Source organism: Mustela lutreola, chromosome 10, assembly GCF_030435805.1.
Source record: "Mustela lutreola isolate mMusLut2 chromosome 10, mMusLut2.pri, whole genome shotgun sequence".
Taxonomy (NCBI): Eukaryota; Metazoa; Chordata; class Mammalia; order Carnivora; family Mustelidae; genus Mustela; species Mustela lutreola.
In genome coordinates, this window is record NC_081299.1 from 41,752,727 (window position 1) to 41,770,141 (window position 17,415).

General features: G+C 44.3%; 1 protein-coding gene across 3 annotated transcripts in view; it reads right to left on the reverse strand.

The window, feature by feature from the left end:
• ORC1 (origin recognition complex subunit 1) overlaps window positions 1-17,415 on the reverse strand; it is a 29,050-nt gene that overhangs the window by 4,803 nt on the left and 6,832 nt on the right. For all 3 annotated transcript variants that reach the window (XM_059136642.1, XM_059136641.1, XM_059136643.1), the window contains exons 5-15: window positions 15,631-15,813; window positions 14,173-14,487; window positions 9,609-9,975; window positions 8,592-8,696; window positions 7,801-7,996; window positions 5,291-5,388; window positions 4,612-4,713; window positions 4,019-4,190; window positions 3,298-3,405; window positions 2,865-3,014; window positions 2,025-2,144 (exon numbers count right to left, since the gene is read on the reverse strand). In XM_059136642.1, the coding sequence (XP_058992625.1) occupies window positions 2,025-2,144; window positions 2,865-3,014; window positions 3,298-3,405; window positions 4,019-4,190; window positions 4,612-4,713; window positions 5,291-5,388; window positions 7,801-7,996; window positions 8,592-8,696; window positions 9,609-9,975; window positions 14,173-14,487; window positions 15,631-15,813 (1,916 nt within the window). The remainder of the gene's footprint in view (window positions 1-2,024; window positions 2,145-2,864; window positions 3,015-3,297; window positions 3,406-4,018; window positions 4,191-4,611; window positions 4,714-5,290; window positions 5,389-7,800; window positions 7,997-8,591; window positions 8,697-9,608; window positions 9,976-14,172; window positions 14,488-15,630; window positions 15,814-17,415) is intronic.

Consider the following 17,415-nt stretch of genomic DNA (forward strand, 5'->3'; position numbering starts at 1 on the left):
GACTCCGTAGGCTGGAGAGAGCCAAGTCCTAAGCCAGTACAAAGGAATCCAAGGAAAAAAAATCTAAATTACACTAAATATCTTCAAAGTGCTCAGATGACAGCAATACCAGAACTGAAGGTAAAGGGGGATGTCTGGCTAAAATAAGGAGGACTGGTTGAAAGTTAACAACCTGATGACCCAGAGCAGGAGTCAGAAACTACAGCCTGCCACACATTTGCATACGTGAAGTTTTACTGGAACACAACCGTGAGCATTCATTTACCTACTGTGCCTGGCTGCTTTCAGGATGCAAGGGCACAGTTGAGGAGTGGTGACAGAGACCGTTGGAACCACAAAGCCTAAAACATTTCCTGCCGGGCCCTTCACAGAAAAAGTTTGTGGACCCTTGCCCTAGATTCCTTCCCTCATTTCATGCTGTTGGGTAAACCTCAGGGACACTCAGGAAGGTTTAGGGCTCTTTGGCAAATTTTGTGCCTTGGTTGGTTGTACTGTCACTATAAAACTCTTTGCCTTGGAGATTATCCCTCTTCTGCCATGGCAAGAATCCAGAAATTTATTCTCAAGCAAGGATAAAGAGAAAGTCTCTGGGCCAGGGACCGCTAGGCATTATTGTAGGGGAGGGGAGGTCCCTTCCTAGATATAAATGGTTACTGTTCCCATACTGAATTTGAAGACCTCCATCCTCTGCCCGACTCCTGGAATACTGCCCTCCAGGGGCAGTATTGCCAACCTAGACTCCCAGTATTGCCAACCAGGTCTCCTATTCACGGAGACCTGACTATTCTTAAGGGAAAGAACTGGAGATACTGGAATTGGCCCAAACAGAATGCCCCAGAGTGAAGTTCCCAGTGGTAAGCCCCACTCATGTGCTCAGAGCTCCCCAACCTAAAGTTTTTTAATCTTCACTCATATATCAGAGTGGACAACCAAGACATCTGAGGAAAGTCTCTAACCATACGAGATAGAAGCTGAATTCAACAGACAAAAAGCATCTTGGAAGAAAAGAGAGAAGACAACATCAATAAACAGAATGGCATAAAAAAAAGGACTCTTCAGAGAGACAAAAAGACAAAAAAGAACTTTTAGAAAGATAGCAGAAGTGAAAAAGCTCTACCTAACAGAGGGGGTAAGTGGTAACTTTGAGCTCCTACAAAGCAAAGCTTGGAGACCAGCTCCCTGTCTGAATCGCCTCTGACCCCAGCACCCAGCTCTGACCTGGTGTCCCACATGCTGCTGCTCTAGGCGCTCAGAACTCTAATCGCTTCAGACAGGAAGAACCAGAAACGAGCTTATAATTCTTTTAAGTGCTGAAATACTCCGGATGTGTGGTTTCTTGCATCCAGATTGAAGCTGAGACATTTAACCCACTTCTGTCCCTCAGCAGCCTTGCAGAACAGTCTAGGTTGGCATTCTCCTGGTGAGCTTGTGGGACACAGGCATCCAATACCTGGCACCTGTCCTGGAGAGCCACCCCTGGAGGCACATCAAGGATGTGATCTCCTTTAATTCTCAAAACAGTCCAACAAGTTTGCTACTCGATGGCCTATACTACCCTTTCCGTCATACAAAGCTGCCTGCCCCTGTTACTGCCTGAACCAATTTATCTTCATTTGTATATAAGCCCACCATACTCCTAGCCTGCTCGTTAATTAGACAATAAGAAAGTTAAGGAACTGGGCGCCTGAGTGGCTCAGTGGGTTAGGCCTTTGCCCTCAGCTCAGGTCATGATCCCAGGGTCCTGGGATCGAGTCCTGAGGCAGGCTCTCTGCTCCCCTCTCTCTGCCTGCCTTTCTGCCTACTTGTAATTTCTCTCTGCGTGTCAAATAAATAAATAAAATCTTAAAAAAAAAAAAGAAAGTTAAGGAACTTTTCACACTTTTGCTTCTACTTTTTGATATTTATGTTTACAGGACTCTCTAAATTTCTCTTCAAGCAGAGAGCACCCGACACAAGGCCTCACGCAGGCAGGCACTCAGCACAGACAGCACAGGTGCAAGTAGGAGCTCCCGAAGGTGACTTACCTTCCTGGCTACCAGCTGGATGGCATCGTCCTCAAAGGCCTTCACATGTTTGAGTCGGCATGTTAGGATCTGCTGCAGTTGGCTGTGAGTATAGGGCTGGAAGGACATCCTGGTAAGCCCCTGGCAAGTCAAGACCACAGAGAACAAGTTCATTAATTAACCATTCTGACAGTCCTTCTGGTCAGCCACGGTCAAATCCCTAAGCCTGCTTTCCAAGTCCCTCAAGGCTACATCAGTCCCTCCCAGGACTGCCACGTTATCGATTACAGCTCCTTTCACCGCTGATAGCAGCAGGTGGTCTCCTGCAGACAGCCACAGCGCTCAAGTAATTTGTCCTTTTGTTTCAGACAATCTTTATTCTCCCAGAATCACTTAGGAGTAGATCCAGGCAAGGGTGCTCTAGCTGGAGCGGGTGGGAGCATCCCCAACTCCGCAGAGAACACAGGCTCAGCTCCTGGCTTCACTTGACTTGCTTCTCAGTCCCTGCTGTGCTTCCTGCTGAAGCACCCATCCCCGGGGGCAGGGCAGTGTCTGCTCTGGTCCCTGCTGTATCCCACGCCTCCAGCCTGGCCTGGCAGGGGCGAGCGCTTCCAGATGTTTAAAAAACAGTTAGACCTGCAGGGCTCTGTGCAGGTTAAGAGTACCCCGGTGGCAGAACAGCAAGGTGTATTTGCAGAAAATCATGCAATGGCAGCAGATTTAATTTAATTACAGGAATTTCAGAAATCACATTGTGCACTTTTCCCATTTATTTTAGTTTCCCGTGCATTTAGTTTTTAGAACTCCTTGGCCCCCGTTATGGATCTGTAAGAAGGGCTTAAGAACAGCCCTAGGACCCACCAGTCGGCTCGAGACCCGGTTCATCATGATGCGCTCTGGCAGGTCCATTGTGTTGGCGATGGTCAGGACTACAAGCCGGGCCTCCCGGTGAGCGGGCCAGTCAAAGAGATTGTACAGCACGTCTTGTTTCTGAGTCCACAGAAGGTCAAGCTGCCGGGAAAGGGACAGAGATGCAGGAACAACCACAGAACTGAGGCCTCCGAGTGAAGCCCTGTTACCGCTGTGTTAGCTGCCTGGGCTTCTCAGGTCCCACCAAGAAAGCAGCAGGGACATCGATGGGATGCAGGTGTCTCACCACCACCAAACAGGCTCAGATGAACGAAGGGATGAGATGAAGGAGCCAGGGCCTCCCTCTCAACCCAGCACTTGCTCCTGGCATGCCCCGGTCAAGCACCAGGCCACTCTCCCGGTCCTCCTGAGGGTACCTCCTTACCTCATCCACAAGCAGCACAGTGCTTTCCTGAGAGGACTTCCGGGTCAGAAAGCGCTTTGCCAGCAGTTCTGCTGCATGGTTAGCGGTTGCCTTCTGGCCGGTCAGCTTCTGCAATGAGGGAAAAGCAGGTGTGGTAAACAGGAAGTATTTTACTCTCCTGAGCTTAATGTTAAATTTGCAATAGAGGAAGCAATTTTGTGTGAGGACTTCACTGTCCTAAATTCTGCCTTCCACTCTGGTCTTAACCTTAACATGGAAGGAGAAGAGAAGGCACCAGAAGAGATGATAAAGAAAGTCTGTGTTTGAAATGCAAGTGAGCCACAGGCAGGTCCCAGCAGCCCCTCTAAAATCATTACTGCATGACTTGATTTATAACTGGCCATTACTTGTTCCAAGAAAACCACTAATGAATACAAGAGCCAGGTTCAAACTCTAGCCGACCTCTAATCTGTTCCCCACAGTTGGCCACAGGGTCTCCTGTGTGCCAACAGTTTTCACCACATCAGTGGTGAAAGCCAGGAAGCCCTGGCTTCCAGTATTCATGCCCAGCTCCTAGACTTTAAGGTCCCTGAGGGTAGGAATTGTCTTCTCTACTCTTGCTTCCTCACACAAAAGACAACGCCTGGCACATCGTAAATATACCAATAAGCACAAAACCTCCCTTTTTTCATATGCCACCAAGAAACTCTATTTTCCAAAAAGCTGCAACAGCTTTACTCACCTGCAAGATCTGCACATAGACCTGATGGGGCTCTGTCAGCTTCATGCCATTGACCTCGATGTACTGAAAGGGAGGAAGGTCATTTGCTTGGGCTGCCTGCTGCAGGCAGCGTATCACCTCGTGCACAGTGGCGGTCTTCCCTGTCCCGGGGACCCCGGAGATGTACATGCACCTGCAGCAAGAGGGGAAGACCTGCGGGCTGAGTCTGTGCCGGCTGCCTCACACCATCACCAGTTAGAAGCATGGGGATGTGTGCTGAAGGAAGGGCCCAGACCCCTGAAATGCGGAGGAGGGAGCAGTAAGGACCACCCTTGGAAGCTAGTTAGAGCAAGACCTGGTTACACAGAATCATTCATTCTATGAGCAGTGCTATAGGCCAAGAAGACTTTTTTTTTTTTTTTCTCTGAATGACAGGCATTTTCTTCCTAGAGAATTATTTTGACAAAAGCTGCTTTAGAAGCCTTCAACCTTCAGCAACAACTTTGCCTGTTCTCCTGACGCTAGGAAGACCATTCGGTTGAACTGTGACACCTGAGGTGGAGCCAGCAGGAGCCTTTTCCCCAGACCGTCCCGTTGGCCTCAGCAGGACTCACCCTCCCGTCCGGTCCAAGAGTTTGCTTTCCACAAAGTTGTAGATGTTTTGGAATTCCTGTTCCCGACAGGGAAGAGACTCGGGTACAGCAGAAACATGCAGCCTACAATCAGCAATAAACAAGGGGGAAATAGGACATTTCACCATCTACTCAGTAACAAATGCGGAAGGCTTATGTATAGTTTCTATGTGAAACTTCAATCAGAAATCCACAGGAAATGCCTTCATTCGGCCTCCTAATCCTTTCTCCATCCAAATGACCCAACTGATAGGTTCTAAACAAGGGTACATAACCCCTGGGGAGCTTTCCTCAATTACAGGGATGGCCTTCATCCCATGAGAGATTCTGATTTACTTGTTTTCTGGGAAGATGTTGGCTTATGTATCTTGAGAAAGTTCCTGCGTAGTTCTAAAGGGTACCATGATGGAAAAGCAGTATTCTCCTTCATCAGCCACCTTCTGTCCCTGAGCAAATGGTGGTAGAAGCCTACTCTCTGAGAACCTGTCCACATTATCCCACCCAGACACTGCTTGAAAAGGTTTCTTCTCTCTAAACACACGTGTTCGTTTTACTCTCTACCTTTATCATGTACATGGAAGGCTACAAATTACTTGTTTGATGTAAATGAAAGCAGAGACCCATTCCCGCCTATCTAACGGGGGGCCCCCGAGAAGCGCACCTCAGCCGGGCCTCCTCCAGCATGCTGGCTGGCTCCTGGGCAGCCTGGTTTCGGCTGCGGATCTGAGGAGTGGCATGGCGTGGCGTGCCGGGCTTGGGCTGTGTTCAAAAAGAGAACAGATTTCAGAAGAAAAAGGCAAAGCAAAACCCCATCTAGGACACATCAGCAAGTCTGATTCATGAAACTCTGACAAAAAGAATGGTGAATACCTCTTAGTGCATTTCCTTTTAAAGTACCACGAATCTCCCCCTCTCTCATGTTACAAATACTATTCACTGGCCAGACACAATTTCTTTTTTCTATTTTACACACAGTCCTGGGATTTGAAAACAATGTCTATCTGAATAAAGAATGAATAAAAGTAAGAGACTCTTAATCTCATGAAATAAACTGAGGGTTGCTGCGGGGTGGGGAGATAGGGATGCGGTGGCTGGGTTATGGACACTGGGGAGGGTATGTGCTATGGTAAGTGCTGTGAAATGTGCAAGCCTGATGATTCACAGACCTGTACCCCTGGGGCAAATAATACATTATATGTTAATTTAAAAAATGAATGAAAGCATGGATTAAATACTATTTAAAAGTAAAATATTATCTTGAAAGACAAGAAATTTATAAGAAACCCTAACTACTCTGCCCAATACACAGTAGGGTAGGAGGCATAAACCAAGGTTGATCCATAGGCTTCTCCTCTAGATTTGTTTGAATATACAGTCAAACTTTAGCTCAGGACTTCCATAATCCAGAACTGGAAAGATATCACCAGATTTTTCCACTCCCAAATCCCAGGTTCTATCTAGGCTGACCAGCCCATCTCTTTTCTTCCTTGTTGCTGGCTTACTAGAGTGGACCTGCTACTCCATCTTTCTTTCCACAAAGCACTCCCTTCCGTGGGGGCATTTCCCCTACCCACCTTCTGATCTCCCCAGGCTACAGGGTAACAGCCTCTCTACCCCTTCCTCAGGCAGAAAGCACTTACACCCTAATAGTTTTCTATCTGTTACCTTTGTAGAAAACAAGAAAGGAATACCAAAACCTTGCTGAGAAGGTATCGAACACTTTGGTGGACTTCTGACCTTTTTATCATGCAAAAGATGCCATCACACCCTAGTATCCCTTGTTTTGGGTAGGACCCCGCAGATGACAGATGCGATCAGAACCTTGATCTGCTATTTGCAAAATGAAACTCCAGGTAGAATGGTCACTAATCCAAAAGTGATCTATTTGATTTCCTTCTCTGAAGGTCTTTTTTTTTTTTTCAACCCAAGCCCAATCACATTTTTCTTGATATGGAAAAATGGAGATCAGCTGTAGAAAAAGTATCCTAACTAGGCATTTCCTAAAAACAATAGGCTCCCAGAGAAGAGTTTCCAGATCAAAGACCCATACACTAATGCACTCTGAGAAGGTCATGTTAACATTAATAAATTAATGGCCCTGAGAACTCCTGTGACAATGAACCAGTTTAACTGTGTGATCCAAACATTTCTGAAACATAATCTGAACGTGGGAAGACCTTCTTTTAATTGATTCAACATTCTACTAAAATTCCACAGGAAGCAGCAGAGATGTCCATTCCCCTCTTCCATCTTACTTTACACAGTTTATTACCAAGACCTTAGTCGTGCTTGTTTCTCAGGTGAATCAGGTGGCACAGCAGAAACAACGTAACGTAGCCCAGCAGCCCTGGATTCAAGATCAAGTCTGAGCAACTTGAAAGAGGACTTCACTGCCATTTTTACCTTAGTCTGTACTTTCTGATTTAGTTCTTTCCAGCTTATCTCTTAACGTGGGCAAGGCATTGCATGACAGGAACTGATAAGCAATAACCACTGCCCTGGCGCCAGCAAAACCCTGCAGGACCAACCTCCAGACAGTGATGGCCCTGACTTCCCTGACTGCCAGCACATACCCAGCCGCCTTTGTCTCCATTCCCTTATATCAACCTAGAAGCATCTTCAGTACTTTGGAGAGTCTTTGAGAGGTCGGTCTGCTGTCTTCCCAGTGTTGGCCTCACTGAAATGAACTCCCTTCTTGTTTCACCACCACTCATCTCTCTGCCTTTGGGTTTTGTCAGTCAGGGGCAAGTGGCTGAACCTGGTCTGTTGGGGACCCCGGGAGCTGGGCGGCTCTTGCACCCTCGGGCCCTGGCTACACAGATCAGGCATAAAGTACTCTGCTAGCATTTGTGGAAAATGCAAAGACAAGGAGCCAGGCCTTGTCCCTCCCTCAGGAACTCTGAGGAACTTGTCCCTCCCTCAGGAACTTCTTGGCTATTTGGTTTCATATCGTAAAAGGAACTCGGATTCAAAATCATTGCTACTGGATTCATTTTCAGTCCTAGGGTTCACTTAGATCTTTTCCTCTATGAATATTCCAGCTGGAGTAACTTTGCCTATGACAGACCTGTGCTCAGAATCCAGCTGTGACTAACTGTGTGACCTTAGCCAACACAATTTTAGAATTAAGAGAAGATGCTTCGGTGGCAAACAAACCTAAAAGAGTCTTACGGTTTTCTTTGGTGTCTTTGAGGGGGTCTGTAAGGATGACTTCATGGAAGAGCATGGGTCCTTGGACACCTGACTAGATGTTCTCCTTGAGAGGGTTGGTGTGGGAGTCTCTTCCTCCTCACTGCCAGAGTCTGAAATCTCTGCTGCCGGCAGAAACTCCTCCTCTTCTTGGTCACTCTTACTGTTACCTAAAAACCTGAATGGTGGGACACATTATTTTCTGATATTTAGCATCTAAATAAAAAGCTCTCTAATAGGCCACTGTGGACTAGAAATATTATAGAGTCTTTTCTGCAACCAAGTAATATAGGATGTGTTCTGCTTCTTGGACCCTTGCTACTGTAATGCTCTGCTAAGGGCTTTACTGGTAGTCTCTTGTTAAATTCTTCGACAACCTTGTGACTTGTGAATTATCACTCCCATTTTATAGAATAGGAAACTGCAGCTTAGAAAGGCAAAGTAACCTTCCCAAGGTTACACAGTATGACAAAGCTTAGGTTTAAATCCAAGTTGCTAGAATCAAAGTTCATGGTTTTAGGCACTGCACTAACAGTCTTGCTGAATGTGAGTATAGGGCCCCAGGACCCCTCTAAACCCAGGGCACTATTTCTTGCCCCTTTCAAACTATGACATTTCTGTGGAATTAACATATTCCCAGACATACTAAGTAAAAGGCAAATTAATGGAATAGCAAATAACAAACAAGAAACATAGGAGGCTTTAGGAAATGAGATTAGAGATACTATAGGGAGCAGTGACAAACATTTTCCACCTGCTAAGAACAGGCTTACCGAAGCTGCTGTCTAATCCGATTCAAAGTCAAGACAGAACTCTTCCTACGGATCCGATGTGGGGTAGAGGTAGGATCTTCTGGAGCTTCTGGTTCTTCTGCCTCCCTGCAAGGTATCACAGCACGATTATGAGACATAGTTTTGGGCACTAGGAGTCAGTGGTGGGCTCCTGACTGGCTCCTACTGTTTTTTATAGCTACTTTGGAAAGATTTGGATTTGGAGGGAACTAATCACACTTGGTTCAAAAACTTTGTAATTCAAGTCTGACTCAACACCAAAGATAAAGTTTGTCTGAAGCTTATCATTCAAATCAGACTCATGACTTCACCAGCTAAAGACCAGAATGTACTCAGGCCAGGCAGAGCTTCTTACCCTCTTTAATTATGAGGCATCAGTGGATTTACTGTCCAGACTCAAGGCAGGCAGAAGTGCAGCTATGTATTCAATGCAAAGCATTTACCAAGCAAATCTATTATAGACCAGGTGCTGGTCTGAGCAGGAAATATGGCCATGCGTGATTTCTGTTTTTCATATTATCTGTGCTGCCCCTTATTTACAAACATTGTCTCGTGTCAAACTGCAAAGTTTGATCTAGATGCATTATCTTCTTGTACCATATGTATTTGGGAATTTTGGAATTCCAGTCCAAAAAAACCAAAGCGAAAAACAGACTAGGAAAGTGAATATTAATATGCGGTAAAGAGCTTTAGCAGGACTGTGAAGCAATCCAGGTTTGGGAAATTATCTCCTAGAGCAGGGATTCCAAAAGGACAACCAAGTATATCAGAATCATCCAAGGACCATTTCCAAATGCAGATTCTTGGGCCTAACACTCAGAGATTGATTCATCTGGGAAGAGGCTCAGAAATCTGTATTTTGGAAAGGTTCCCAGGTGATGCTACAACAGTCAGATTTGAGACCTGCTGCTCTAACTTGAGCAGCCGTGTCCCATACATTCCAAATCACATAACAGAGCTCAGCTTGCTTTGTGGGAGGCAGGATAACGCCCAAGTCACCTCTTTTTGATGCTATCTGGTTTCAGAACCACGGAAGGCACTGCCGAGGATTTCCGCCCCCTGGTAGGGGTAAGTCTTCTTTCCTCACTAATCTCTGTGGTTTTCAAAGCTGGGACTCGGGTTCTCAGGATCCTGTGACAGTTAGGTGATGCCTTCTTGTCATCCGCAGCACATGAGCTTTGAATCTCTCCAGTTTTCTGTAGGGCTTTCAGAGCTGGGGATGAGGTATGAAGTCTATCAGGCTGAGACCTCTTAGTAGGTGAGGTGATCTCAGAGAAGGCCACTTTTCGTTTACTTCTTCTGGGAGAATCCAACAAGGTCCCTGAATTCTGCTGGGAAATCCTAGTGCTAGGGGTCCTAGGGAATCCTAATCCCAAGAGAAATCACAATGTATGAATTTTATAATAAGCACCATGCACAACCTCAATCTCATTATAGCTAAATTCATCCACTGAAGTTACACAAAGGCATGAATTGCCCATATATATTTAAAAAAAAAAAAAAAAGGAATGTTGCCTCATTGTACTCTAGGGTCAGTTACTTTATTATCATTTTTCTTTTCTTAGAAAGAGAGACAGACAGCATACATGCATGAGCGGGGGGAGTGGCAGAAGGAAAGGGAGAGAGAGAATCTTAAGCAGGCTCCACACTCAGCAGGGAGCCCAGTGCAGGGCTGGACCCTGAGATCATGACCTGAGCCAAAACCAAGAGTTAGGTGCTTAACTGACTGAGCCCCATGAGTTGCCCATATTTTTAACTACTCCATGCTTTCTTCCCCCAGGCTAGCTAGTTCTTTTGTTTTTCATCTCTCCTAAATTCCAGGGTAATTTCCCCAGTTAGAGTCATAAGTCAACTGTTAAATCAGCTTTTGTGGATAAATATTCAGCAATTTCCCTGAAGTAATCTATCAAAGGAGTGCTTCTTCTTCTTCTTCTTCTTTTTTTAAGATTTTATTTATTTATTTGATAGCACAAGTAGGCAGAGAGGCAGGCAGAGAGAGGAGGAAGCAGGCTCCCCGCTGTGCAGAGAGCCCAATGCGGGGCACAATCCCAGGACCCTGAGATCACGACCTGGGCCGAAGGCAGAGGCTTAACCCACTGAGCCACCCAGGTGCCCCCATTTTCCCCTTTCTGTTAAAAACAATTAATCCAAAACATTTTCATCATAGCCCTCTCCTCTAGTTATATAACTGTGTCAAGTCCAGATTTCTTACCCTGTCCAGGTCCTGTAAAATCAACAGTAAAAAAATACTGCCATTTATTTCTATATGGTGATGTTGCCAATTATTTCTTTAGTAATCTTTTGATATTTCCCAAATGTTTTATATGTTTATGCTCAGCTCCTAAATACACATTATACAAAGGAGCTATCAAGAACACAGACAACCGGATGCCTGGGTGGCTCGGTGGGTTAAAGCCTCTGCTTTCGGCTTGGGTCATGATTCCAGGGTCCTGGGATCAAGCCCCACATCGGTCTCTCTGCTCAGCAGGGAGCCTGCTTCCTCCTCTCTCTCTGCCTGCTTCTCTGCCTATTGTGATCTCCATCTGTCAAATAAATAAATAAAAAATCTTAAAATTATTTAAAAAAAAAAAAAAAAAGAACACAGATAACTTGGAGCACCTAGGTGGCTCAGTCGTTAAACGTCTGTCTTTGGCTTGGGTAATGATCCCAGGATCCAGAGATTAAGCACCACATCAGGCTCCCTGCTAGGAGAGAAGCCTGCTTTCCCTCTTTCCCTCTCCCAGTCCCCCTGCTCATGTTCCTGCTCTTGCTCTCTCTTGCTGTCAAATAAGTAAATAAAATCTAAAAACAAAATACAAGCAAAAAAACCACAAATAACTTAAACCCAGTGAACTTGGTACATACACAAAGAATTCAGGATTGATGACACATAATAGGATGAGGATGAACTCTCAGAACTGCCACAGGGAAGCTTCAAATACATTGTAAGTAAAAGAAAAATAAAATTATATGCATGTTTGTGCATATGTATGTGTGTGCATACATGTGTATCTGCTTATGTCTGCAGAAAAAAGAAACCAGAAATAAAACTGATTACTTACAAAAGATGGAAAAGAAACAGGGTACATGGGCAAAGAAAGGAATGGGGCGTCTTTTGAGTACACTTTTTTTTTTTTTTAAGATTTTGTTTATTTATTTGTCAGAGAGAGTGAAAGCACAAACGGGGGTGGGTGGGGGTAGGCAGCAGGCAGAGGGAGAAGCAGGCTACCCACTGTGCAAGGAGTCCAACACACAACTCAATCCCAGGACCCTGGGATCATGCCCTAAGCCAAAGGTAGATGCTTAACTGACCGAGCCACCCAGCATCCCGAGTATACTTGTTTTAAATAGCTTTGAATCTTATTTTAATGTTTCATATGCTTAAAAATTAATCAAAGATGGGAGAGACCCTAAAATTAAACAGAAATAAAAGAACCTAACTGCCTATCACCAATAATAAAACCATCAGAAGGAAAGAAAAGCAATTAAATTAACTTTACTCCCTCAGTGGAATATATTCTAAAGGCATAAAGAACTGCAAATAAATTCCAAACTTCAGTTGGTAAGTTAACTACCGGTAGTAGTACTGGGATAGCAATTGTGAAACTACTTCGTGTATATCAGGATCTTGAAGAAGGGGATACAACTATAGAATATGGGAAGAACCCTGTGGTACAAATGAGAAGTATTGGTATAAATTTAAGAGTTTTAAAATACTTATTTCTTATCTCTTCCACTAAGGATCTAAAAGCAAGGTCACCTTAGTAGCAAAGTTTTAGAAGTTAAACTTAATTGTTCTGGTTGAGCCCTATAACTTCTAAAGCTTTGCTACTGTGGAAAACAATATGGAGGCTTCTCAAAAAATTAAACAGAGGGGCGCCTAGATGGCTCAGTCATTAAGTGTCTGCCTTCAGCTCAGGTCATGATCCCAGGGTCCTGGGATGGAGCCCCTCATCCGGCTCCCTGCTCAGCAGGAAGCCTGCTTCTCCCTCTCTCACTCCCCCTATTTGTGTTCCCTTTCTCACTGTCTCTCTCTGTCAAATAAATAAATAAAATCTTTTAAAAAAACAAAATAGAAACATTATACCATCCACAATTCTTCTTTTGTGTAGTTATCCAAAGAAAATGAAAACACTAACTTGAAAAGATATGTGTACCTATATGCAGCATTATATACAATATTCAAAATATGGAAACAACTTGAAGTGTCTATTAATGAATAAATGGATAAAGATATACAGACACACACACAAAGAAATATTTTTCAGCCAAACAAGGAATAAAATCCTACTGTTTGCACAACATGGATGGATCTTGAGGGCATTACACTAAGTGAAATAAGTCAGACAGAGAAAGACAAACACTGTATGATCTCACTTAAACATGGAATCTAAATTTTAAAGATTTTATTTATGTTTGTCAGAGAGAGAGAGGATGCGTAGAAGCAGGAGGAACAGCAGGCAGAGGGAAAAGCAGGCTCCCCACTGAGCCTGATTTGGGGCTCAATCCCAGCACCCCGAGATTATGACCTAAACCAAAGTTAGATATTTAACCAACTGAGCCACCCAGGCAACTCAGAATCTAAATTTTAAGGACTTATTTATTTATATTTTATTTTATTTAAAGATTTTATTTATATATTTGTCAGAGAGAGACAGAGCACAAGCAGAGGGAGCAGCAGGCAAGGGAGAGGGAAAAGTAGTCCCCCCACTGAGCAGGGAGCCCAATGTGGGGCTCCATCCCAGGATCCCAGGATCATGACCTGAACCCAAGGCAGACGTTTAACTGGCTGAGCCACCCAGGCATCCCTCTGAACTTTAAGAAAACAAAACCAAGCTCATAGATAAAGAGAACAGACAGGTGATCACCAGTCAAGGCGCAGGTGAAATGGATGAAGGAGGTCAGACTAAGTCACTCATGAGGATACAGTGTGCGTGGCAAGATAACGGCAACTAAAGTTAAGAATACTGTTATTGCATACCTGAAAGTTGCTTAGAGAGTAAAGCCTAAACATTTTCACCTCAAGAAAAAAATATTTTAACTATGTATGGTGAGAGATGTGAACAGATTATGTTGTATATCTGAAACTAATATAATACTATACGTTAATTATACCTCTCAATCTTTTAAAAAAAGGAAATTCTGATACCTGCTACAACACGAATGGTCCCTAATGACATTATGCTAACTTAAACCAGTCAGAAAAGGATGACTACTATATGATTCCACTTAAACGAGGTATTTAGAGTAGTCAAATTCAGGAAAAAAGAATGGTGGTGTTTGCCCAAGGATGAGAAATGGGGAAATGGGAAGCTATGGTCTAATGGCTAAAGTTTCCATTGCAGAAGATGATGGGGATGGCTGTACAAAAATGTGAATGTATTTAATACCACTTAACTGTACACTTAAAAATGACTAAATGCTAAATTTTATGTGTATTTCAACACCTGTCTAATCAGTACTTGGTCCACTGGGGCATTAACTGGATATTACAGCATGAGTTAATATTTTATCATTTTCCATTAGTCTCAGTATTGCCCACTGTGACCCATCTTGCACTTACCACCAAGCTCCAATCTCTTCTTTGCCTTTGGGGTGACAAGATGGGAAGGAGTTTGGCGAAATTTGGAGGTAGAGTGCCTTGATTCAATCCTTTTGATTGCATGCTCTGCTGTGGTCGAAGAAGGGCTTCCCAGGCCCTTAGTCTTGGCTCCCACAGGCTTCTGGCACCTAGGACTACTTTCTTGTGGCCGATCAAACTCTGCAAATAGTTCTGGCGATAATGGCCTGAATGTCTTCTCATTCCAAGATAGTTTCACAAAGAGTGTCTCCTCATTTCTCACATCCACAGGTATCACTTCATCTGGGCCTAAAGCTACTACCTGAACAGGAAGAAATGAGAACCAAATAAGCCAACAGATGCTTCATGAGAGCTATGATTAAAAAGCACTTACATCTACATCCCTACCTGCAATGTCCCTCTTCCAAACTAAAGAGGCATATTTCCAGACTCCTGCTTATGGAGTATGATATCCATACCCCATGTTGCTTTCTTTCCCAGTCCGATCTATTCACTCATGCCAAATTTCCCCACAACTTTTCTAAGCATGCTCCCCTGCTGAAGTCTCTAACGGCTCCTTGCTACCCCAAGATCTGATTATTACACTGGTTTTGGGGGCATTCTAAAAATGGCCCCATGTTACTTCCTGAGTGCTCAGTCCTCTCCCAGATGGCCTTCCATCACTATCCAAGATTGGCTTGTCGCAGTCCTGCTCCTCTCCCCCATCATGCTCCCGCCTAAATACCCCTCTTCCCTCTCTGCCTTTCTAAATCAACCCATTTTGCTGTTTCAACTTGGCTATCTGCCTTTCGCTCCTTCACTCTTTTAACTCAGAAACAAATTGTTTTGAGGCATATGTTATGCTGGACTCATAGACTGGGAAAATCTGACTGGTCATGCCAGACCCAAGTCTCTCTGCCCTACCATTAAATCAAACTTGGGACCACACTTCCTATCATATGATCCCCTATTTTGGGGGGCCTGAAGTAGCTTAAGAAGTAACCTGTATCTTAGTCTCCAAACTAGTGTCTGCATTCATCCTGTAGTTCATTGGAACCTGATTTATCACAAAATCCCATAATACAAATTTGCCCTTAGCAACTAACACCCTTCGTACTGATCCACTTAAGGTGAAGTCCTCATTTAAGCAAGCGTATCCAGCCTCGCAATGCTTTGAGCCTGCCACAACCATATCTTCCCACCGAGATTCATTTGCTAATTCCTGCTTATCCCTTGGGTCACAACCTAAATGTCACTTCCTCCAGGAGGCTCCTAACACATGCTAAGTGCTCTTGATAAATATTTGTTGAGATGAAGTAGGCAGCAAGCAGAAAAGATAACAAACAGGAAAAAATTCATTTCTGTGGGGTAAATTAGAGCCAGGAATGTTTCTGAGGTCATGCAGTTCAGGAGGCAGCCAGAAATAAGCTTCAAGATAGAACCCGAGTTTCAAAGCATCACCTACCTGCACGTGGTCAATGATGGTCTCAGCACTAATGTTGCTGTTACAGGCAGGGTAATCATACCAGAATATCTCCTGTGCAGCAGGCTCCCGGCCTAGCAAATGCCGTTTACTGGCAGGAACTTCACAGAAACGGATAAACCACTGTACTCGAGCACGTTTCTTAGAATGAAGCTCAGAATCTAGGAGGGATAGGTGCAAAAGGGAGATGCAAGAACATTTGTTAAGCACTTCCTGTGTGCCTGACACTGTGCTAAGCACCTGATAATACTTGGTTAACATATTTTTAAAAGATGTTATTTATTTATTTGACAGAGAGAGACACAGTGAGAGGAAACACAAGCAGGGGGACTCAGAGAGGGAGAAGCAGGCTTCCCACCGAGCAGGGAGCCCAATGCAGGACTTGATCCCAGGACACCGGGATCATGATCCGAGCAAAAGTCAAAAGCCTAACAACTAAGCCACCCAGGCACCTCGATGAACATATTATTTTTAATCAGCACATCAACCCTTCAGGGTAGGTACTATGGCCATCTCCCTTTAACAGACAAACTAATCAAATTACAGGGACCTTAAAAAAATTTGCTAAAGGTTACAGGACCAACCAGCAGCAATCTGACTCCACCCAGCATTCATGTCCTTCTCACTTGGCTGAACTTCCTAATAAGGTTATTAGTCATCGAAGAAATTACAAAAGGCACTTGAGAGGAGAAATTCTAATCAGAGGCAGTGAACAAACCTTATGAATGAGTGACTATAAAGAGGCCATCAACAAGCAGCAAAATAAAAATCTTGACAAAAACTAAAGCATCAGTCATTGAGGTGACTTCTGACAAACATATGCTTGCAATTTTTAGCTTTATCTTTGCAATATATCATTAACATCACTCTGTACCAGCATTCGGTCCAACTGAAAGGGCACACGCTCATTAGTGCCACCATCGTCATCACCTCTTCTCTTCCCCAGCGCTCTTCAGAGAAAGACTGAAGCCATCAAAGGAGCACCACAGACTCCAAACTCTATACACAAAGGCCTGTACCTTAAATACAAAAGCCCACAGTGCTGAGGTGCTCCCCCTGGTGGATATTCCTTTGATGAGGTTTTCCTCCCTTCTTGTCAAATATCCTTCCTATCTCTGTAACATGAAATATCTTCATCCTCTCACCCGATCAGTTCCTTCTTGTAAGCATACAAACGGCCACAGGAATAACTGCCGCATCATTCCCCTCCTAGCTTTTGGAAGACACAGTGTTGTGTAGTTTCCATTTCTTTTTAATCCTCCTTTTAGAACTCTGTCCCATTCTCACCTTTCTGCACTCTTCTCTGCTTTGCAGAGCGTTAAAAGCTCAGAAAATCAGTTGAGGGCTGTGAATGCAGATATGCAGGCACTACCTTTCCCTTTGTTCCTCCAGCATTAGGGGGAAGTCATGGCTTTCTGTACTTATTGATCTCTGGGAAATACCACCTTTTGTTCTTCCAGCCTTTTCAACACTATACACAGGTCTAAAGTGTTTTTGTGTTCCTGACTGAACATCAACTGATACACCTTCCCAATCCAGTTTAACTCCTCCCTTGTAAAAAAGTTACACTTGCAAAATTCTTCACTTACTTCCTCATGTTAAAAGACAAGTCTGGGGGCGCCTGGGTGGCTCAGTCAGTTAAATATCTGCCTTCGGCTCAAGTCATGATCCCAGGATTCTGGGATCAAGCCCCCCCATGCAGGGCTCCTTGCCCAGAAGAGAATCTGCTTCTTTTTCTCCCGCTGACCCTCCCTCCCGACTCA